At 39.6% G+C, this 25737-nt stretch overlaps 1 protein-coding gene across 1 annotated transcript in view; it reads right to left on the minus strand.

Moving 5' to 3' along the window:
- Window positions 1-25737, minus strand: part of LOC134205560 (espin-like) — a 45855-nt gene that overhangs the window by 15543 nt on the left and 4575 nt on the right. Inside the window, exon 3 of the mRNA XM_062680891.1 lies at window positions 10460-10760. Within this exon, the coding sequence (XP_062536875.1) occupies window positions 10460-10760 (301 nt within the window). The remainder of the gene's footprint in view (window positions 1-10459; window positions 10761-25737) is intronic.

Here is a 25737-nt window from a genome sequence, read left to right on the forward strand (position 1 = left end):
CTGTGACCTTGTGGAGGACATCTATGATTCTTTGGATAACGGGAAAATTGCTGGAACTTATCGATTTGAAGAAAGCCTTCGATATAATCGACTATCGAATTTTATTACAAAAACTGGAACTTCCTGACATTAGAAGGATTTCAAAAGACCTTATACATAGTTACCTCAGCAATCGGCAACAATACGTCGATCTTAATTATGTATCTACGGGGGTATCACAAGACAGCAACCTAGGACCAGTCTTATTTCTACTTTTCATCAACGACATATCTCAGTTGCCACTAAAAAGGAAATTACGTCTCTTCGCCGATGATACATCCGTTTTTTACCAAGGTTCAACTAGTGAAGCAGTTCAAGTACAAACCACCTATGACATCCTTGTGCTGGAGAATTATTTCAATAGGAATTTACTGTCGTTAAACCTAAGTAAAACTAAAATATATGCCGCTGCATTCATCTCGATGACGATTGCCTCCCAATGATCCTTTAGAAGTACATTGACGTGTAATAGAAGAAGTGAAAGCGTATTCCTTCCTAGGACTTACTCTTGACTCCAGCATGAGCTGGTATTCCCACATCAACAACCTCATAGCAAAACTAAGTTCCTTGTGTGGATTATGAGGGAAAATCTCACCGTTTGTTCCGAAGAACTGGTTAATGAAGTTATACTTTGCGCTCATCGACATTGCAACTCACAAACTCTGTTTCACATCACGATGGCGCTGGTGTACTCTTGTATGCAAAACGACACTAGCGCACAGCGGCATTTTTTGCTGATGCTAGCGCTGATTTTGCACGGGATAACGGCGACATTCCAAAGTTATTTCAAAATGAACAGGAAAAGTTATCACAACATAGCGAGTGCAGCTTCAACGTCTGTTCTCTGTGATATGGGGTACCACCAGCAAATTTCGCCTAAAGGAGCTACAAGTGCTACAAAATCGATGTTTCAAAACGGTTCTGAAGAAGCCTTATCTTTTCCCATCTGCTTCACTCTACGATGACCCAAATAATTCTGTTATGCCAGTAAGAGCGTTTTATGAAATACGGCTTATGGCTCTTATGAAGCGAATGTTGTCAACATCAGACACATTACACCATAATTTGACATTAAGAACTGTCAATAACCATCGCGCTTCTAGACAAACTGGTTACCTCTACCTAACCAGGCCAAGGACAGAGATGGGAAAGAAAAAATCCCATGTAAACTATACAACGCCCTGCCTACGCCGTATAAAGCATCCGGTAATTCCTAGATCTTCAAGAAACTGTTGAACACATCCTGTAAACAAAACATTCCTCGTTATTTAAATTGACTCCACCGCTGACACAATTTTATTTTCTGTTTCCTCCACTCTATCGTTACTAGCCACCCGCCGCCCACAACCACCCACCACGCCCCGCCCACCACCAATCGTCGCCCCAACCCCAATCTGCGCCACCAACCGCCAATCGCCTGCCGCTTAGCACCACCAACAACACAACATAACTGATAATAAGATCAGACCGCATCGTGCTTTCGTGCTGTGCGGTTCTTTCTCTCTTTGCGGAAGGAAGTTTTTAATACTACCCGAAGCTATTTTAATTTCAACAGTGCTTCTCAGCGCTATTTGTACCCACTGATCCCGTTACGATCTTTGCAAGGACCCGTGCCTTCGTTCTACGTTGGACCCGTTTGCGGAAGTAAAATTCCGACAAGCGGTGGTAATCCTGCAGGGACACCGTTCTGGGAAAAAACCTCTTAGAAGGTCACGTCTCCACGCTCAGCAATGAGCATTAATAAAAACAAGAGGAAGGGGGAGTCTCTGAATTCTCCACTTCCTTCAAAGAAACAAGGTTTCAAGACCGTCCTGCCAAAGCGCGGAAAAATAGAAGGAAGCTGGAGAATTCAGATATTCCTTATAACTCTAATATCGGAAATAATTCTTCTCCAATCGAACTGAGCAATCAGTTCGATTTGATTAATGATGATATTGAGCAAATCGAATCTAGCCCAGGTGATTCGATTCATGCGAAAAAGCAAAGGATTCCGCCGATTGTGGTATCTGTTACCGAGTTTTCTGGCTTTAGGAATGAGATTTTGAGTAACCTTCAGGGGATCAAGGTTTCATTTCAGATTGCTAGGAAGGGTGACTGCCGCGTTTTGCCGGGATCCTTTGACGATCGCAAACGTCTTCTTCAGTATTTAACTGAGAAGCGCCATAAATTCTTCACATACGATGACAAAACTGAGCGATTGTTCAAAGTCGTCTTGAAAGGTCTCCCCAGTGATGACAAATCACTGGATGAGATTAAATTGAAATTTCTCAGTTACTTGGATTTTCACCAGTCCAAGTAATTAAGATGAAAAGAAATCCCATTCTGGTACTTCCCAGAGGGCATTTCTCAAGAATTTTATTTAGTTCATTTTAACAAAAGTGAACTAAATAATATGAAAAGTTTGGAAAAGGCCTGTATTATGTCTCATGTCCGTGTTACATGGGAACATTTCCGCAGGCCTGGGGGAAATTTCCAAAACCCCACCCAGTGCCGTAAGTGCCAAAAGTGGGGTCATGGAACCAAACATTGTCACATGGATGCTAAATGCATGATTTGTGGTGGAACCTCTCACGCCAAGGACGCATGTCCTGTGAGAGAAGATTCCAATAAATTTAAATGTGCTAATTGTGGGGCAATCATAAATCCAATTTCTGGGAATGCCCTTCACGCAAAAGTTTTGAATTCCGTGCAAAATTGATGACGGGAAATTCCAATCGGATCCCAGATTCGATGGGTAGAATTTTTCAAACGCTCAAATTTCGAAACCGGTTACCGGTCGAGCAATTCATACCCACCACAATTCACAAACAAATTTTGCCGCTCGTCAACGGGTAGCAAGCACTTCAGTAAATTCCAATTTTTCCAATGTACCCACGTATGCAAACATCGCTGCTGGTAGACAAAATTTCTCTTCTCAAAATGAGGTTTATACCCATGTCCCAACGGAAAATAACGGTCATGTTGCCGATTCAGGTAGCATGACTGCTTCCGGTTTTGATTTTTAACTGAACAATTGCATCACATGATTGATGCAATGTTCAAAGCAAATACCATTCCTGAAGCTGTTCAGGTTGGTATAAAGTACACACAAAAATTGTTATCGGACTCCGTTTCAATGGATCCAAATAATTGTGTGAAAGTTCTAAATTGGAATGCCCGCTCTCTAAAGGGTAAGGAAGATGAATTATTCAACTTCCTTTCAGTTCATAATGTGCATATTGCCATTATAACTGAAACGTATTTAAAACCAGGACTCTACATTAAAAGAGATCCAAACTATTTTATTTACAGAAATGATCGTCTTGACAGCGCCTGTGGTGGGGTCGCCATTGTCATTAATAGACGTATCAAACATAAATTATTTTCTTCTTTTGAAACCTTGGGAGTTTCTGTTGAAACAAATTTTGGGCAATTTTCCTTCATTGCAGCCTACTTACCTTTTCAATGCAATGGGCAGCAAAAGAATTTTTGGAAAGCTGATCTTCAAATTCTGACTCGCAACAAATCAAAATTCTTCGTAATTGGTGACTTCAATGCCAAACACCGTTCATGGAATAATGCTCAAAGCAATTCCAATGGTAAAATTTTATTTGAAGATTGTTCTGCGGGATATTATACTATTCAATATCCCAATGGACCAACTTGTTTTTCTTCCAGTCGAAATCCTTCTACAATTGATTTAGTTTTAACGGATTCAAGTCAGCTGTGTGGCCAATTGGTAACTCATGCTGACTTTGACTCTGATCATCTTCCTGTGACATTTGAAATCTCACAAGAAGCCATTTATAATCCAATCAGCTCTACTTTTAATTATCATAGAGCTGATTGGGATTTATATAAAACGTATATCGATAGGAATTTTGATGTTGATATTCCTCTCGATACCAAAAGTGATATTGATAATGCTCTCGTATCTTTGACAAATTTAATTGTCGAAGCCAGAGGCATTGCAATTCCTAAATGTGAAATTAAATTCAACTCCATTATTATTGACGACGATCTTCAGCTACTGATCCGTCTTAAAAATGTGAGGCGAAGGCAATACCAAAGAACTCGCGATCCCACGTTGAAAGTTATTTGGCGAGATTTGCAAAATGAAATTAAAAATCGTTTCGCTATTCTGAGAAATACCAACTTTGAGAATAATGTCTCGAAGTTGGATCCCAGTTCGAAACCCTTTTGGAAATTAACGAAAATTCTTTAAAAAAAACCTCAAAAGCCAATTCCAGCGCTTAAAGAGGGAAATAAAATTTTATTAACAAATGGCGAAAAGGCTCAAAAACTTGCTCAGCAGTTCGAGAGTGCCCATAATTTTAGTCTAGGTCTCACTAGTCCAATTGAGGATCAGGTTACACGGAGCTTCGAAGACATTCTCAATCAAGAGAATGTTTTTGACCCTTCGTTGGGAACTAATTTGGATGAAGTGAGATCTATTACTAGAAAATTTAAAAATATGAAAGCCCCGGGTGATGATGGTATTTTCTACATACTTATCAAAAAACTTCCTGATAGCTCTTTATCCTTTTTAGTTAATTTATTTAACAAATGTTTTCAATTGGCATACTTTCCAGATAAATGGAAAAACGCCAAAGTTGTTCCAATTTTGAAGCCGGACAAAAATCCAGCTGAGGCTTCTAGTTATCGCCCAATCAGTTTGCTTTCTTCAATAAGCAAATTGTTTGAAAAGATTATTTTAAATAGAATGATGGTTCATATTAATGACAATTCTATTTTTGCTGATGAACAATTTGGTTTTCGCCATGGGCATTCAACCACCCATCAGTTATTAAGAGTAACGAATTTAATTCGGCTCAACAAATCTGAAGGATATTCGACTGGAGTTGCTCTTCTTGATATAGAGAAAGCATTTGACAGTGTTTGGCATGAAGGTTTGATTGTAAAATTGATGAATTTTAATTTTCCTCTGTACATCATTAAACTGATCCAAAATTATTTATCAGATCGCTCACTGCAGGTAAACTATCAGAATACTAAATCTGATAGATTACCTGTAAGGGCTGGTGTCCCCAAGGCAGCATACTGGGGCCCATATTGTATAACATTTTTACTTCTGACTTACCTGATTTACCACCAGGGTGTCAAAATCTTTGTTTGCAGATGACACGGGCCTTTCAGCCAAAGGGCGAAGCCTTCGTGTCATTGTAGTAGATTGCAAAAAGTTTGGATATTTTCTCCACTTACTTGCAAAAATGGAAAATTTCCCGAATGCTTCCAAAACTCAGCTTATAATTTTCCCACATAAGCCGAGAGCTTCTTATTTGAAACCTTCTAGCAGACATATTGTCACTATGAATGGGGTTCCAATTAATTGGTCTAGCGAAGCTAAATATTTAGGACTTCTGCTAGATCAAAAATTAACTTTAAAAATCACATTGAAGGCCTTCAAGCCAAATGTAACAAATATATTAAGTGTCTATATCCACTTATAAACAGAAAATCAAAACTTTGTCTTAAGAACAAACTTTTGATTTACAAACAAATTTTAGACCTGCCATGTTGTATGCTGTGCCAATATGGACTAGTTGCTGCAATACCAGAAAGAAGGCACTCCAGAGGATTCAAAATAAAATTTTGAAAATGATTCTGAAGTTGCCTCCGTGGTATAGTACCAATGAACTTCATAGAATTTCTAATATTGAGACATTGCAACAAATGTCCAACAAAATAATTTCCAATTTTAGACAAAAATCGTTGCAATCTTCTATTGCAACGATTAACTCCTTGTACCCTTAGTATAAAATAGGTTAAGTTTAGTTTAAGTTGAAAACATTGTAATTCCTACATGGTTCAACTCAACCAGAGGAAAAATTCTAACTGCCAGAGGCAATTGAAATGTATTAATAATAACTAAAAAGTAACATAGCAAATAAGGATGATAGTGTTAAGAAAACACGGAACACCTAGTCTAAGAGATGAATGCATGTATTAGATAATTAGCAAATAAAATTAGTTAAAAAAAAAAAAAAAAAAAAAACTGATAATAAGATTGATAACTTGAATGAATTTGTTTGTATGAGCTTGAGCTTGATTGACTGTTCGTAGTTGCTACTCCATTATGACCAGATCAGCTGTTCTTGCACAGGGAACCAACAGATGTTTGCTTGGGACTAGCACACATCTTCAATGTACAAGTACTGGTGATCTCATTTGTTAGGTCATACTGGCGTCTGCCACGTCAGAATGCAAGTCAATGTAGGGAAGGGGGAGGAAATGATGATGCAATCACTCGCCCACTACAAGCCGAATATACCTCTGCACTTGCTACGAGTTCATGCGGAATTTGTTGGAATTTCTGTGTTAGGTTGGAAAGGCAGAGGTCCATCTTGGTTAACGAGCTACCAATGTGATAGAAAGGAGAAGGTAACTGATTGAATTTCTAATTGGATGTAGGAAACGAGCTCTATAGTTCATTTCCAATTCTAGCAGATTACTGTTAGAATACTCAAGTTGAAGGTATAGGAATAGTAATGGAAACGGTATGGAAGTCCATTTCCAGTTCTAGCGATTGCTAGAACATGAGAAATAAAGAGAAAGATACAAAGTAGGAGAATGGAACGGACCTGGAATTGAACCCACGACCTCCTGCGTATGAGGCAGAAGCAGTAGCCATATGACTACCAAGCCCGCTTCGAAACAAGAGAGATCACGCACTGAACTGATTAATTTTATTACCGGCCGCGCAATGCAGAACACAATAATTCGGCCGACCGCGCGATCGTTCTGCTGTCCGAAACAAGACAGATCACGCACTGAACTCTTGAATGAATTTGTTTGTATGTATCTGCAAAATTAGTACTCTTCCTTAAAAGAGTTTAACTCACTGGAAAGTGCTGAATACTTTTGTAAACTGAAAGAGGAAAAAAGAAAAGAAAAAAAGGGTTTTATGCCTATTGAAGAAGTAATTCGAAAAGAGTTCACTTCAACGGGCTTTTCACCATTAAACAATAATAATAATAATAATTTTAAAAAAACCGTTACTCGGTTAATGCATTCACCGGTTCCAATAGGTTCAAATACGGTCCAGGAAAAACAAAAATATCATAGAATGCCATAACTTTTGAAATCATTAAGTTTGAAGTGCCGCATGATATGTTTTACTTATTTCTCAAGATTGAACTTTCAACCGGTTCAAAAGCCGTCCAGAAAATACAAAACTATCATAGAATGCCATAACTTTTGAAATCATTAAGCTTGAAGTGCCGCATGATGTGTTTTACTTATTTCTCAAGATTGAATTTTGAACCGGTACTCGATAAATCCGTTTATCGGTTCTAATCGGTTCAAGTATGGCCCAGGAAGTGCTGCGTACCATCTATGGTGGGGTGCAGATGGCGGACGGTACGTGGAGGAGGCGAATGAACCACGAGTTGCATCAGCTGTTGGGAGAACCATCCATCGTTCACACCGCGAAAATCGGACGACTGCGGTGGGCCGGGCACGTAGCCAGAATGTCGGACAGTAACCCGGTGAAAATGGTTCTCAACAACGATCCGACGGGCACAAGAAGGCGAGGTGCGCAGCGGGCAAGGTGGATCGATCAGGTGGAAGATGACTTGCGGACCCTCCGTAGACTGCGTGGTTGGCGACGTGTAGCCATGGACCGAGCCGAATGGAGAAGACTCTTATATACCGCACAGGCCACTTCGGCCTTAGTCTGAATAAATAAAAATAATAATAATAATGGCCCAGGAATTACAAACCTACCGAAGATTGTCATAACTTTTGAAATCTCGGAGTTTGATGTGCCGCATGATGGGGTTTGCTTATAAATTGGTCATTGAGATCATCATGAAAAACAGGCCTCTTAAAGAAATGCTACATTTGTTGCATGGATTAATTTTGAAATCCCAGTATCGCAGAATTGTTTGTCGACACCTACACTGCCGCTAACCGCAAGTCAGACTTATCTGTATATGGACGCCATATCCAGATAAGTCTGACTTGCGGTTAGCGGCAGTACATATATGTTTTGTCTATGTTTTCCTCGTGATTAATTTGGTGTAAACTTAATAATACCTTCAGAGTCGTAGAATATTTTAGAAGAAATTTATTTTCATCACTTCAGAATCCACCCATAACGCAAACAACACTTTAGCCGGCAGCAGCGTGACGTTGTTTTCTGTTCAGTCTAGGGTTGCGGACATTATTTCCACATTATTTTTATATTTTAACTGATTTTTTAAAATTTCCATGATTTGCACCAGAAATTGTTTTAAATTTCAACAGATTTTTTTTTAGTCCAATGGAACTTTTTCTGATTTTTCAAGAATAATTATTCTGGAGTTTCAACCCTTCGGAATATTCACAAGAAATTTTTCGGAGTCTACACGAAAAACTTTAGTATTTCCATTTCCAATTTCATGGAAGAATTCCAAAAACAATTCTGTTGACATTTCGAAGAACTAGCGATGGATGGATTTTCCGAAATGCATATTTATGATGAATCTTCCAATAAACATCTAATTCCGAAGAATTTCCAGTATAATTAGAAAGAATGCCCACCTGATTTTTTTTTTAGAATTTCCAAGGATTTTTCCTAATTTTCATTGGAAATTTCTCTATTTTCAAAAAAAAATCTTCAAAATTTTCCTTAGAGTTTCTTTTAGAATTAGAAAAAAGTTATTGGATTATGACAAAATAATTGGAGGAAAATGGAGTTGAAAATAATTGGAGGAAATCGCCCATAAGACATGACCGATGAATATGGAGCACAACAATACGCCAGGCATAGCTATATCGACATTGTAGCCAACGGGTATGCCAAAATAATTCCAGTGGAAATTCCTAAAAATTGTTCAATAGGAATTTTGAAAAGTCTATCTGAATTTCCAAAAAAGAATTTCCCGGGGAAATTCCAATGATTTTCTAAGTGCAAACTACTAAAGAATTTGCAATATTTGTCCAACGTTTCGACACGAAGACACCAAATTGAAGACATCATTGAAATGAAAAAGAAATTCTCGTGAATATTCGGAAGAATTAGAAATTAGAAAAAATGTGCACTTTTTTCCACCGAAAATCATTCACGGAATTGCTTTGAATTTTCAGACAGAATTCCCGTGAGAATATCTTCGGTGTTTTGAGAAACTCTTTTCAAAATCTGAATTGGAGATTATTTTGTTAATTTTTATAAATTCGTATTAAAATCCAAGCAAAAGTTTTTAGAGATTCTTCTTAATTTCCACGAGAATTGTTTGAAAATCCCTCGGAATGCCAATACTTCATCAGGATTGTTTGAAGTAATTTCAAAATGATTACAGAAAATTTCGTAACTGAATTTTTTCTGAATATAGAAGTTTTTTCAAAATTTCTGCTTAATATTTTTTCTTGAATTGTTGTAAATACATGAAATTGTAAAAAACCACGTGGCTTGGGAGCTAAACCCCCCTCCCTCTATGTGGCTTATCATGGTTATTTTCCAAGCCATCCCTCCCCGCTTTATAACCACGTGGTTTCTGGCCGGTCCCAAAGATTCATTGAAATTTGAGAAGGTGCTGCCAGCTTCATATGCGAGTTGGCTCGAAATACGTCATAAGTAACAAATCAACAAGAAACACATGATTCAGTTTTAGAGGTTTTAGAGCATCAGTCAAGTATGAAGATTGTGAAAGTGAATCGACGGTTTCCCTTCCAGGAAAAACATATTTTCTACTTTTCAATACATTTTGAAAAAAGCAGTTTTACAAAACTATTGCGAATTGCGAATTACAATCAAGTACAATAGGTGGATTTTTGCCAATAATGACTGGAGCACGGTTATTTGGTTTTTGGGTTTAGTTATTATTCAATTTTTACGGCCATAATAGAAATTATATAAGAATCGTCGCACTGACGACGCGCTAACGCCTGCAGCTTGGTTTTGTGACAATCAAACCATGATTGGATATCCGGTCATGGAAATAATACGATCTTCGAACACTTTATATCTCTATTGTAGTACGTTGAATAAATTGTAAATAAATAAAGGGTAGCATCTACTCTTCCTTAGCCTTGCAGTTCTATGCTGAAGCTGGCTGGATTTGATTCCCAGTCCGTTCTAGGAAATTTTGGGATTGGAAAATTTTCTCGACTTTTCTGAGTAAAATGTATCATCGTGTTAGCCTCTTGATACACGAATGCAAAAATGGATGCTCGGCTCGGCTTAGAATTCTCGTAGTTAATAACTGAAGAAGTGCTGAATGAACACTGAACTGCAAGGCTATAATGTCCCAGTAGGGGATATAATGCCAATCAGAAGGAGAAGAAGAAGCACCAAATCTTGGGAAATAGGTCTGTTTAAAGATAATCATAATCACAAATAATCACATAAATCATTCGAACAATGGTTTTTTACAGACGACCCCTCATAAGCTAAAAAGTAACTCATCATCTCAATCTGGAATCGCTCATCAATACATACCTGTACGCTGTTCAAATCTTGAATCGATATGGCCGACAGTGGCTGCTGTTGCTTTCGTATCGTCGAATCCTGCGGCGGGGGTGGCAGTGGAACGTTGCCGTTCGAGCTTTTGTTCGTTCCGGTCTGACTGCCGTCTTTATTGGCGTTCGCTTTGCTGCCGTTGCTGTTGATCGTGCCGCCGCCGTTGAGTGGGAACAGCATCGGGGGAGCGGGTGGCGGCGGAGGTGGCTTTGGCGGATCCGGTCCCGACTGTACCGTGATGGTTGCGTTCAATGGCATATAGTCTTCGGTGTCGGAAGATCTAGATCGGGCCCGATGTTGGAGAAATCAGCATCATCGGACAGCGGACGCAAACGCGGCCACACGCGTAAATCACCGAGTTGAGGGGGTAGAAAGAAAAAAGTGGAGAGATGTAATTAAAATCGGTGGAAATGCATTTACAGCCACAGAAAGCAAAATGAGGGAAAGAAGGAAAGAGTAGAATCGGATAAAAGCGCAGTATAAATGTTTATAAATTTTCACGGTCCAAATAGTATCATGTGATCGGTTGCCTGATAGAAGTTAGTATTTTCGGGCGTGCGTGTTCAAAGATATTTATATGCGTATCTACAAAGAGGGGAACCGGCTCTTTAAACCTACAAACATTCAAACAAATTTAATTTCTGATACAATTAATTGAGACACACATAGAAATCAAAGTAGACTTTTCAGTTAGTTGGAAATTTTGGAATGTATCTGCATGGTTATTGGCCGGTAATGGTTGGTACTTAATGATGACAAGTAAACAATATATTATTGAGTGTGTGTCCGTAATAAATCGGGTTGATCAAACAAGTAGCAGGGATCTTCTCTGTACACTGTTGAATGCTGCCTCTAAGGTATTTTTACACACACTGCCATCGAATAACATCAATTAAAAAATAGTTCATTGGGAAAAACAAGGCGAGAATCGAACAAGGCGAATTCTCCATAATGAACCATCCATCTGCCAGAAATGTCTCGAATATATTAGGGGAAGATTGAAAGATTTGATCACTTGGGAGAGTTGATCTCCAACTAAATAACCTAAGTAGTTTTGTTTTCGCATATTTTTGCTACCTATAACATATATTGACAATCGCACAAATTTTACAGCGCAGTTTATGTATCCGGGAAGGTCTGGAGATCTTTTTAGTGGACATGAAAAATTTGAATAATTTTTCATAACATAGACGAAACACAGTCATATTTTCACAGAACAAATCCATAAACATTTGAGAAAATCTGGACTAATTTAGATGTCAGCATTTATTTATTAACTCCTTATAGGATCACTTTCACCTATACAATAATTTTCCGAAATCTCAAATACGCTTCAATATTTTGTTAATTAAACAAATTTGATGAAGAGGGGGCTCATTAAATTATCCATTGGATATCAAAGCCTATTCATGATCCAAGATTGCATTTGCACACTGTCCAATTTAACAACAACACATGTTTATCAATACATGTTTCGAAGGATCAATTTTCAAAAATAGGGCAATGCCTTGAGGTCTATAAATCTCATGAAGGCAAAACACCTTTTGACTAACATTTCTTGATAACAAGTGGTTACAACGCATCACCCAACCGCTTTCGTTGCAACAGACACCTCGTGGAGTCCCTTGGTAGATAGTAAGTTAGTGGCAATTTTTCCTGTATATTATTTTAACATGTTGTTACATCTATCTTAAACACGATAAACCGAAAGGGCAGTTTGAATCGGGAGATGTTGTGAGGTATCGTGTATAGAGTATGTAGACTGGCAAACGAATACCCGGTCAGCACCATGAAACGTATAACTCTTGAACCATGTAATTTATATTTTCTCAACTGACTGAAACTACTACACGGGACTTTGTTGGTGTTGTCAAAACAGACAAAGTAAAAACACATCCAACGCAGAGAGGTAAACGAAATAAAATTTAAAAATCAATGAATGGGATGGAAGTGCATTAAGTTAAACGCTTTTCACAATTCTATGGAATTGCTAATATCATCTTCCAAACTTAGATGTACATGTCCACGATAGAATAAGAGGCGGCAGGCATGTAGACTTGTTTTATAGAAGTTGATTTGAACGCGAACGGAGACCAATATTTGTGACGATATAAGTCTCACGATCTTCCTTCTGCCTTCCTGTGTATGAAGAAGAAGTGAAGAGTATCAGTGTGGAAGCTAATATCCCATCACGGACAAAATAAGGGTGGTTTGATTTGCTCATATAATACCGCGTGCGGAAAGCGGCTTCTATCGACGAGTAATGGCTTTATGTTTCTAATATGACATCATCGTCTAGCCGAAAAGGATTTTTATTACACAGTTCTATTTTATTCTTGCGTTCCTCTCGTCATAACCAACTTAGCTATCTCGGAGAAGAACAAAGCAGAGTAAAGGCACTGCTCCTGTACTACAGATAAACAGACATAAAACTAGTGGACGATAGAATAATCTCAAGTGTTATGTCTGTTTGTCTGCGCATGTACTGTCGACCAACAATAGCATGTTTGATGGATGCCCCCTCATGGAGCCTTTTTGTTGAATCGTGATTGCTGTAACATTTCTAGAGAGAAACGAGATTGAATTGACCCCATTGGCGTAAATAAGGGGGGGCTAGGGGGGGCTTAGCCCTCTCTAGAAAAAAATTAGCCCCCCCTAGGATTTGATAAGTTAGTTAGCAGTGATATAAGTTTTCAACATATAGCATAATGAATTACCGAAAAAGTTTGAAGACTAAAGAGTTAGCTCTCATATTCACTCTATCATACTTAATGAAATGAGTGAAAGAAAAATTAGCTTGTTTCTGAATTCAGAGAAAGATTCTCATCAGCATCCGAGAAGGATTCTCATCAGAATGCGGGAAGAATTCTCACTTCAATCTCAAAAGAATTCTTTTCGGATTCATCGAAGTATTCCAATCGTAATCCAGAAGAATTCCTACTGGATTCTTTCCAGTATTGTTAAGGAATCTGTGAAAAATGCCCTTCCATGGAGGATTTGCTTTAGAATCTCTCGTTGATTTGCTCCGGAATATCTCCAGATTCGTTTTAAGATTGGTTTAGGAATTCCTTGACAAATCAGAATCCTTCGGCGATTTGCTTCGTAATCCTTTGAAGATTTAATTCGGAGTCTCTCGACGTTTTGCAAATGATCTGCGTTGGGATCTCTAGACGATAAGGAATCCGGCTGACGATTAGCTTCGGAATCCCGCGAAGAATTGCTTCAAAATCATTCGACGTTTCGTTTCGGAATACATCGACGGTTTGCTTCAGAATTTCTCATAGATTTTGTTCAGAGTCCCTTAACGATTTTTTTGGAACCATTCGACGATTTGCTTCGAAATCCTTTGATGATTTGCATCGGAATCCCTCAACGATTTGCTTCAACATCCTTGGAGGATTCCCTTCAGGATCGCTGGAGGATTCTTTTCGAAATAACTGAAAGATTAATTCGGAGTCGCTCGACGATTTGCTTCGAAGTCCTTCGACGATATGCGTCTTCATCCCTGGAACATTGCTCATGAAATACCTGGGACCATCATATTGGAATTCCTGGAGGGTTTTCGACGAAATCCCTGGAATATTCCCCTTCAAATTCCTGAAATATTCCCGTCGAAATTCCTGGAGGGTGAAGGATCCCTGGTACATTCTCGTCGGAATCCTTGAAATTTTTCCGTTGGAATTCCTGAAACATTCCCTCCGAAATCTCTGGTGGATTCCCTTCATGATCCCTGGAGGCTCCCATTGGTATTCTTGAAGGATTCATGTCGAAATATCTAGAGATTCCCGTCGGAGTCCCTGGAACATTCCAGTCAGCATCACTAAAGGATTCTCATCAGAATTCTTGGAAGATTCTCGGCGGAATCCATGGAAAGTTGCACTATTTTTTTTTTCATTTGAGATAGATAGAATATTTATGAAGTATGCAAATATATCCACTGCCTGACGCTAGTCGAGCGCAATTAAACATAGACTGTGAGTTGTTGCTCACACGTGCACACGTGCACGTGCTTGAGAAAAGAGAATAATATGAATGAGTGTGATGGATCCACAATTGCCTTAGGTGTTTGGACTGCATTTGTCACATTACCGCTGATAACTTGATGAGATGTTAAAATGTTCGAGAATTTTCAAAAAGAGGGTCAATTTCGAGAAAAAATATAAAAAAGGCTATAGCCCCCCCTAGGCATCCGAGGTAGTTACGCCAATGATTGACCCAATTGACAGTCTAATGTTCCATGAAGAAGAAAAATCCAAAAACTGATATTTGAAAAAAAAACTTTTGAAACTTTTCTCAAAAATTCTATAAACAATAAATTAAAAAAAACCTGATATATCCACCTAGCGGCGATGATGCTTTTCTCGTTCATCGTAAAATGTACTGAAAAATCAAATAAGAAAGGTCAAAAAAGCCCTTTAGGAGAATAGATTGCATTTTTCTATCATTTCGCATGTTTTTGCATCAATTAATATGCATTGCCACCAAATTTGAAAAAAAAAATCGATTTAGTTTCTTTTTCCAAGGGAGGACCTTTGTGAAGAAATAATAATCATCCAATAATTCCGAAATGCAATCTCCGGTCGGGCCTATTTTCAATAGCAAACAATGAGACCGCATTCCCCGTCGAATGCAACTTGATGCGAGTAAATCGGGTAAAGCTAAGTTCCAAAAAGTGTGTCTACAAAATTTGTACCCACACACACACGTACACATACACAGGGCTGGGAAATGGTGAGTTGACATCTGGGTAGGAGCGACCTACACAGGCTCTGGTCCTCACAAGTTCCAATCTCACGCTTCCACTGTTGTCCTTCTGACATCAGCTAGAGTGAGTGGGTGCGACCAACGGGACCATCCGACCCTTAACCCAAGGCGTTAAGCGACCCATGCCGAGGGGATGCATGGCCAGGGGGGTGAAATAATGAGCTAGGCCTTTAACGGAGCCTGTGGGGTACCTGGGCACCCTCCACATTAATAGTCCTTTACCAAGTCATGCTGGGCTATGCACACTGGTTCAGAAGCCCCCAAAACGTGCGTTTTTAGTTTTCGACCTGAAAACTACATTTTAGAGTCATGATGTCTTCAGAAAAGTTGAAGGATATTTCTTTGGCTTTCTTTCGATAAGAAAATATCAATGATCTATCCACCTTGAAGGGCGGTATGCAATAACAATTTTACGCATATGTATAAAACCAGTGATTGTCCTCTGCAATATTATAGAGAATGTGAATTGGAGCAACTTTTCTGAAGACACAATATTTGGATAACAGTTTGGTAACGAGTTAGAACCCATTTTGTATGAATGACCACCAAAAATCATACTTTAAGCATAACATTTTTGAAAATGATTTTAGCACTATGGTTTATTCTAGAAAGTTGTGCATAATGACAAAAAACATGTTTGTCTAGAAGACTACTTTGATCTATCTTGAAACCTGTCAAAGTTATTAAGGAATCTTTAGAAAAAATAGTCAATTTTCACATCAAAACACCATGAAAAGCGGCAAGAAGCGGCAAGCCAAACAGCCACCATCTGAAAGATTCGGTTTTAAGCTACCGAATGCACAATGTTTTGTTTTGTTCCATCGTGTTCCACTATTGTTTTGAATCAACTTAAAATAGTCCTTAATGTACGTTTTTCAGTACAACTGTTATGTAAACAATTAAAAAGTGGCTAACATGATTGGTTATTTATTGCATAGTAACAATCTCCATCAAGACGAAACAGCCACATTTAAGACAAATGGCTGCCATTTGTCGAGATTGTAACCATGCAATAAATAACTAATCATGTTAGCCACTTTTTAATGAATCGTCTGCTTTGAGCGTGCTTACAGCGGCACACTAAGAGTTAATTTTCCGAAATCAATATGGCGAAAGGTATCTAAGATTCGATTTCTCAAAATTAAGCACCTTCATCAAAAAATATTTGGTAGGCGTAGTAGCGAACACCTTCCTACACAACTGGTACCAAATAGTTTTTCGTGAAAAGTTCCTACTTTTGATAAATCACGCCTTAGATGCCTTTCGCCATATAAATTTCTGGTGGTTAACTCATACTGGCTATTTGCGCATGTACGATAGCGCCTGGATGTGGCAGCGGCGGGTAGAAAATCAGCCACTGCCAATAATTCATTGTTTACGTAACAGTTGTACTGAAAAACGTACATTAAGGACTATTTTAATTTGATTCAAAACAATAGTGGAACACGATGGAACAAAACAAAACATTGTGCATTCGGTAGCTTAAAACCGAATCTTTCAGATGGTGGCTGTTTGGCTTGCCGCTTCTTGCCGCTTTTCATGGTGTTTTGATGTGAAAATTGACTATTTTTTCTAAAGATTCCTTAATAACTTTGACAGGTTTCAAGATAGATTAAAGTAGTTTTCTAGACAAACATGTTTTTGTCATTATGCACAACTTTCTAGAATAAACCATATTGCTAAAATCATTTCCAAAAAAGTTATGCTCAAAATATGATTTTAGGGGGTCATTCATACAAAACGTGTTCTAATCTTATATATAAAAATGAAATGGTCTGTGTTCGTATCCGCATAACTCGAAAACGACTGGATGGATTTTTTCATTTCTTCAGCAGAAACATTCGTTATAGTTTCCGACGGGTTTATATGATATTTCTCATTAGAAAATTACGAGTAAAGTGGTGCAAATCGTGAAATACTAAAATTGTGATTCCTATGCGAACTTTGCATGGGCAGTTTGGTACGCACATTCTCGCCTACTATGCAGGACAACGTCTGCCGGGTCGACTAATTCCTTACAAAACCGTTTGTTAAATATTGTGTCTTCAGAAAAGATGTTCCAATTCACATTCTTTATAACATTGCAGAGAACAACCACTGCTTTTGTACATCTGCGTAAATTTTTTATTCCATACCGCCCTTCAAGGTGGATAGATCATTGATATTTTCTTATCAAAAGAAAGCCCAAGAAATATCCTTCAACTCTTCTGAAGACATCATGACTCTAAAATGTAGTTTTCAGGTCGAAAACTAAAAAACGCACGTTTTGGGGGCTCCTGAACCAGTGTGCTATGGCGTGGTGGACTTCTTTTCCCGAGCATTTCGTGGGACCAAAGTGGAAAACCAAGTAAATTTTTCAATTAGTGGTAGTAGTGTAGGCGACAACCCCTTCGCAAGAGGTGGGTTGTTCAGATCTCCGCGTAGGAGGCCAGAAGCAATAGTCGGCAGCTCGGAGCGCAGCGCCAGCGTGGGTCACTTAACCATCTCCCAGGCTACGCCGGTAGAGGTTATAGACGGCCCATGGCTTGTGAAGGCGATGAACCAAGTATTCGCGGGCACGCCAGGGGTGACTGCTCCAACGAAGCAGACACATAAACAGGGAGACAGTCTCCAGGGGTTGAGCCCCTGGGGTCTCCTGGGGAGCTCTCAAAATGCGGAGGGTTACTACCCCGAACAAGGGTAGTGGGGCTGGGACAAGATGAATACACAGCTAGGTGTTTCAACCTGTCAAGTTAATGGATGAGAAGAAGGCGGGGGTGAAAAATTCATTTTCGGTGCAAAACATAAACAAACTGGCTGGCTCTCCCATACTAAAATCCAAGATGGCTGAATCGTGAATTTGGCAGATTGGAACACCTAGCTGTGTATTCATCTTGGGCTGGGATGCTGAACCCCGGCCAGGTACCTCCAAAACCGGGGTGGAAGGACCTGGAAAGGTCCTCGTCACGGCACTGCGGCGACAGATTTTCTGGATCGCTTCTTCGTTGGCTCGATTCGTACCTATGCGGCCGAGAAATGGCCATTAAGATTGGTGATTCCATATCACTATATTTTCCAGTCACCTCAGGGGTACATACCACAAGGAAGTCATTTGGGTCCGTTGATATTTCTGGTTTATCTCAATGATGTAAATATGCAACTAAAATCTTTTAAGCTATCTTTTGCTGACGATTTTAAGCTATACTGGGTCATCAACAACATCCACGATGCATTATTTTTACAATCTCAACTTGAAGTTTTCACTGAGTGGTGCGAGTTAAACCGCATGGTTCTTAATGCTGATAAATGCTCCATAATCTCATTTTCCCGTAAGCGCACCTTAATGGATTTTAATTATAAAATTGGTCCTACAAGTCTAAAGAGAGAATCTGTCGTTAAGGACCTGGGTGTGTTACTTGACTCTAAACTATCTTTTAAGGATCATATAGCTTTCATATCATCAAAGGCTTCAAAACACTAGGTTTTATTTTTCGCATAGCAAAAAATTTTGATAGTATTCATTGTCTCAAATCGTTGTATTGCTCGTTAGTGAGGTCTTCGTTAGAATATTCGTGTGTTGTATGGGCCCCTTACTACCAAAATAGCATAGCGCGTATTGAATCCATCCAGCGCAAATTCGTACGCTTCGCCCTGCGTCGCCTTCCCTGGAACGACCCGACTAATTTGCCGCATTACGAAGAACGATGCAGACTGATAGGTTTAGAGCTTTTAAGTACACGCCGTGAAGTATCAAAAGCACTTATTGTTTCTGACCTTTTGCAATCTAGAATTGACTGTCCAACCTTGTTATCAAATTTAAATATACATATTCCTACTCGAGAGCTTCGTTCAAGGTCCTTTATTTATATCAGGGGTGCCCGAACAAATTATGCCCATAATGAACCCTTCGTAAGCATGTGTCGTATCTTTAATCGATGTTCTACTGCCTTTGATTTCCATCTTTCTCGTTCTGCACTTCGAAGAAGTTTTCTTCTTATATTATCCCCACCTCGACACACAACACATTGAAAGTTACAGATTATATAATTGTAGTTTGTAAATAAAAGTAGTAATAATAGTTAAGAATAATAGTATTAAGCTGAATTTGTATATCATTTGGAAGCATTGTATTTTCTGTTGATATGAAAAGAAGAGGAGGTTTTGCGCCCATTTGAGAAAGAGCTCAAGTGCTCTACTCAAACGGGCTTTTCCCTGCTCCAAACAAATAAACAAATAAACAAATAAACAAATAGACAGTGTGAAGTGGAGACGCCCACCGCAGCCGTTCGGCTACGGAAAGGTCCGGCAGGGACGCAGGTAGCATTGGCTCGGCTATTCGCAGCAGACGCCTCCTAGGTAGTGAAGTTAGAGAGCATCATGGTGGATTGGTCGGTGTGCCCTGTGGGCATATACGAGCAACCATAAGTTTGCTTCAAATGCCTGGAACAGGGGCAAAAGCAAAGGGACTGAAAAGGCAGTGATAGCAGCAAGCTCTAACGAAGCTGCGGATTGGAGGGACACAAGGAACAATACTGCACGAAGCCTCACACTTGTTTGATTTGTTCCAGCAATGCTGTGAACAGCAAGCACTCCATGGTGGGTTTGAAGGGCCCTGCGTTTAACCGTGCTGCAAAATCACAGTGCAGATAACGCAGCTGGCTTGCTCGGTCTCGCCGGTGTGCGCAGGTTTAGAGGAAACGGCGGAACACGTGTTGTGCGTGTGCCCACGTTTTCGCACAATGCGTGACCACATGCTTGCCACATGTGGTCTGGACACTACCCCGGACAACCTAGTTCGGAGGATGTATAAAAATGAAGTTGGTTGGAACGCCGTTTTATCGGCTGTCGTCCAAATCGTCTCGGAGATACACAGAAGGTGGCGCGTGGACTCAAGGATGGCTAGTTCAGGCGCACATAAGAGGTGGTCTAAGGGATCGGAGTCGGCTTCATGGGTCATACCGGTGGTCATGCTCTGTGGTCGAACTCGATCCTATTATCGAACAAGTGTCCGCGCGAAGAACAGTCCCTCTGTGTTTTGGCGAATAGACCCTATCACAGAGAGGTCAATTTGGGGTGCACGCGGCATCATCATTCTTGATACCAGTCGTGCAGAGGGAAGCAGGCGCGAAGTCGACCCTTCCCACATTCCGAAAACGTAGGGCGTGGTAAAACCACCTGGAAAGCCGGCAATGCGCTGGCACCATGGTGTTCTTCTAAAAAAGCGAGTCACGATGTTCGGTGCTGCAAGGACACGCAGCCAACCTCGAGGCTGCGTTGTGCACTGGCCCCCTTTTGAAGCATTACTTTCTGGTTGTATCGAAGGGACTATGGGCTTGGCGGCAATGGAAACGGTTTAGTGGGTCGGGGATGCATAGTCCTGCCTCCCTCGTTTGCTGTTGGAGGTGGTCCCCAATCCCGTACTTCGTGGACAACCCAGGATGTCTGTTGAGCAGATTCCCCCTCCATTGCTTAGGGAGAAAAAAAAAAATACGCACGTACAGACATCACCTCGATTCGTCAAACTGAGTCGATCGGTATATAACACTATGGGTCTCCGGACCTTCTATCAAAACTTTGTTGTACGAGAAAGGCAAAAAGGATAAACGGCATGAGTTTGGAAAGTTCTAATACTGCGTATAAAATGCTATATCACTAAATACAATCTGAACTCTAAAGTCATTTGGCCGAATAGGGCATTTGGCCGAATAGGACATTTGGCCCCATAGGACACTTCGACAGCTCTTTACTCACTATATTTGTTTTTACGCGATTTACATTTTCTCAATTTTCCACTCATCCTAAATGTTTAACGTATATTAATTACCATGTGCTTTTCTTTGATTTATTCTGGATTTTTTGAAACATGTTGCGAAGAGTTTGGTGGCAAATTGAAGTCACACGATCAAAAATACGATCGAAAAAAATCGTGTAAAACAAAATCCTGTGTACATATTAGAATCCACTTGTAAATAACGGGAGGCCACTAAATAACGGGAATGACTTCAATACTTTACTATCAGATTAATAATGCTTTCAGAGAAATATTACTTCAAGTAAAAGAAATCTTAGAATATTAGGAAAATGTCGCACATACACTTTCACTCAAACATTGTTAGCAACATGCCGTTCAAAAATGAAGTACTGTGACGCGCATTTTAGAATTCTTTCAAGCGAACAAAGGTCTTGGGAAAGTACAGGGCATACCATTTTAAGCGTGAACATGATTCGAAAACTATCATAGGCTTTTTTGTTTTTTTTTTTCATCCGGAAAATCGATGGGGCAGAGCCGTCCATTGGTCATGTGATACCAGCAAGATTCAGCTACGCCGCACTGCGGGCCACAGATCATTTGAAAAAATATATTTATAAGGTATTTTATTATGCTAGAGGAAAATAAATGAATATTCGAATTTGCATGATGTTTTATCTGATGTGAAATATTATTACAGTTCAGATCGTCAGTTTGGCAATGCGTTCTTCGACAGGCGATAACGCGACGAAGAAATCAAAATTTATTAAGTTAGAAAAAAAAGAATTAGAATTTGATATGAAGGAATTAGAGCCATGGACGAATTAGCGCATGACCCTATGCTGATAATTCACAGTTGTCCTTAGAAAACGCGAGGTCTATCATCAGAACGGTCATTGCGGCAGCCATTCTTGGACTCTATCAGGATTGACATTTAGAATATGTAGTTTTGAAGATATCGTTATGATTATTATTGAAGATATCGTTATGAACATTGATACGAAAATAAGTGCAGTTTAGTTCAACACTTTTTAGAAATAAATCTGCTGTTTGCAAGGCTGTCACAGATCATGCATTATTCAAAGCAATATATTAGGGGTTGGGATGGAACAAACGGGGATGCACATACTAATTCTCCTAGCCCGGAATATAATCGCCGCCAATCAAATCGTACGATTAAAATACTGAAAGTGGCTTAATTTGATTTAATGACATTCGTTGAAAAACAAATTAAATACATTCTACATTTGTTTGCAATAATACAAGCAAATCAATGATAGATTGTGAAATTAAATTGCTTTGTTAGTTGAATTCTATTGTTAGATTAAATAGCGGTTTGTAAGATTTCGTCAATATAAACCATTTCTTCCTTTTCATGTGTTGTTCTTTGATGAAGAATATTGTCTGCAGTGTTGGCTGAGTTACATTCCCTATACGCGTTCCTCCTAGGCTCTATATTATATCAGCCCTAATTCGTTAAAGTGAAATTGCCCAGAATATAATTATTTATTCAGACTAAGGCCGAAGTGGCCTGTGCGGTATAAGAGTCTTCTCCATTCGGCTCGGTCCATGGCTACACGTCGCCAACCACGCAGACTACGGAGGGTCCGCAAGTCATCTTCCACCTGATCGATCCACCTTGCCCGCTGCGCACCTCGCCTTCTTGTGCCCGTCGGATCGTTGTCGAGAACCATTTTCACCGGGTTACTGTCCGACATTCTGGCTACGTGCCCGACCCATCGCAGTCGTCCGATTTTCGCGGTGTGAACGATGGATGGCCCAGAATATAAACTATAAGTAATCTCATTGTAGCTCACATTTAGGGGAGCACCAACAACCTCAACAAAAAACAACGGACAACTATTACCTAATTAATGGCTAATTACTGTGCAGTGAGAAGGATATTTCTCCGAGATTTTCTCTGGAAGTTCCTCAGGGAATTCCTCCTGGAATTCCTCCCAAAGTTCTTCCAAAAGTTTCTCTGGGTGTTCCTCCGGAAGATCCTCTAGGAATTCTTCCAGAAGTTCCTCCTGAAATTCCTCCGGGAGTTCTTAGGGGAGTTCTTCCGGCAGTTCCTTTGGGAATTCCTCCGGGAGATCCACCGGCAGTTTCTACGAGTATTCCTCCGGGAGTTTCACCGTCAGTTCCTCCAAATTCTCAGAGAAATTCTCGGGAAACTGCCGGTGGAACTTCTAGAGGAATTTCTTGAAGAACTACAGGAAGATTTCCCGAGGAAATCCTAGAGGAGTTCCCGGAGGAACTCTCGTTAAAATTCACGGATGAACTCCGCAAGGAATTTCCGTAAGAATTCCAGGAGGAACTCCTGGAAGAATGCTCAGAGGACCTCCTGGAGGAATTCCCAGATAAATTCTTGGAGGAACAACTGGATGAATTTGTAGATAAATTCCTAAGGAAAGCCTAAATGAAGTCCTGAAAGAAAGCCTGAACTAATTCCAAAGGACTACTGGTGGAACTAAGGGAAGAATTTTCATAAGAACAGCCGGTGAAATACCCGGAGTTTAATTCCGAAAGGAACTTCCGAAATCCCATTTCCCGTGATATTCCTGCCAAATATCCTTCAGGAATTCCCAGTCAAGTTCCAGGAGGGATTCCCGAAGGAATTCTTGGAAAAAAAAAATCATGGAGGAGCTCCCGGAGGAACTACCACAAGATACTTTCGAAGGAACTCCTACAAGGAAGTCCCAAAATAATTCTTGGAGAAGTTACTGAAGGAGTTTCCGGAGAAATTTCTGAAAGAATTTCCGGAAAAATACCAGAAGGAATTAAGGAGAAACTCTCATATGAAACCCTGAAAGTTTTGCCAGATAAGTTGTTGAAGAAATTACCGGATGAATTTCCGGGGTTTGTTCTGAAGAAATTCCTGGGTTTTGTTCTGAAGAAATTCCTGGAAGAACTCTTGGTAGATTCCTAGAGGAACTCTTAAATTACCTTCCGAATGAAATTCTGGATTAAATTCCGAGTGAAGTCCGGAAAGAATTCAGGACAATTCCGCGGAAAACTTCCTGTAGAAATTCCTAAATATCTGAAGGTATAAGAAATTCCTCACAAGTGAAATTATGGATCGAGATCGAGATGGATTTTTTTTGTAGAAAATAGAGAAAAGGAAAATATCGCATCAAGTTTATTAAATCCTCAAGGAAAAAACTAAGAAACGACAAAGTAGATAAAATAAAATAAAAATGTGATTTACAATTTTTTTAGTGAATATCTGAAAGTCTTGAGAAAACCACTAGATAAGATTTAAAACTAGGTTGAATTATAAATTATGTACGGATCTTTAGATCTGATGTCCAGATAAATACCACGTTTTGATTCACTTCAAATCCCGTTTAAATTTTTTTATGACCTATTGTTAATAAATTTTGAAAATCTTAGCAATGAAAATTTAGGTGTCGATATCTCGATATTTATTGGTTTTATCGCAGAGCGATTACAAAATTGTATGGCCGCGCCAGGATTCGAACCCAGAATAGTAACAATAATAGCCGCAGGGATGCGAATACTCTAGCCACACCACCACGCTATCTGTATGAAAGCAATAGGTTATTTGTTCTACATAAGCTACTACCATTTGCATTGAAGATGCCACGACAAGACTCGAATATGAAAGAAAAAGAGCAAACCAACGTTTGGCGGCAATCGAAGTGAGCGAAAAATTGTTATCACTTTCCAGGCTGTTTTTCTTTCCCGAAAAGCGATTTATTCCCGAAAATATTCGTGAGGGAGCATCCTGTGCTCCTGAGATTGAGTGTGCATTACGAACCCTGGTTATTTGCTTGATTTTCGTCAGCGTCAACGCGCTAAATTGAAATATTTTCAAAACCGATGCGACCGACGCTGTGACGCGGTTAGAGCATTTAGTACAACAACGCGTAACGCGCGACGCACGACGCACTATTGTGCTGGTCGATAAGGAAATTGCCATTTTCAAAACAACGGGTCAACGCGATGTCAGCGCAACGCGCTATTGTAATCCAGCCTTGACCAACTGAGGACAGAAGAGAGTACAAGAGAGTACGACAATACTATGCCCTAGCAGCACACATATTCCACATAGGTTATTGCAACTCATATGTGACCAGATTTAGTCGCAATTAAGTTGCTGCAACCAGATTTGCCTGACTTGTGCTGCTCGGGTGGTCGGCTAGCTATTGAGTTTTCAGCAACACAAAAAAAACTCACAATCACTTCACGGACAGTCGTCGTGGGTGGTTCTGGGCCGTACGGTACGAACGTCTTTCTTCTTGGAATAATTGATGGGCCCTGGCTTAGTTATCTTGGCTAAGCGTGGCTGAGCGTGGTTTTATAAAAGTATTGAAATATTTTGCTTGGTAGAGAACACTGGGTTCAATCTTTCATTTTCAAAGTTATTCCGAGATTTTGGCAGCCTAGAGTAAATTTATAATGCCATAAAGAACGAGCATCACAAAAAATATTCCGAAGAGTGGTTTATGATATACAAAACTATACATTCTAGTAGTAGTGGAGAATATAAAGACCCTCAAAATAATCTGGCAACAATTAAAAGAATCCACTATATCGAATATAGTATTAATGTTATTATTGAGTTTCACAATTAAATAAAGGGATTTCAAACAGAATACAAACATTTCAAGGAGAATTCTTGAGCCCGAAATGTTTCGAGTTGTTTTGAACTTTCATATATATATATTATGGATCCTGGATACCCTAATAAGTTTTTGAGAATCTTTTGAATTTCAACCACCTATGTTTAACAGGAACA

The sequence above is a fragment of the Armigeres subalbatus genome, chromosome 1 (genome assembly GCF_024139115.2).
Source record: "Armigeres subalbatus isolate Guangzhou_Male chromosome 1, GZ_Asu_2, whole genome shotgun sequence".
In the NCBI taxonomy this organism is placed as follows: Eukaryota; Metazoa; Arthropoda; class Insecta; order Diptera; family Culicidae; genus Armigeres; species Armigeres subalbatus.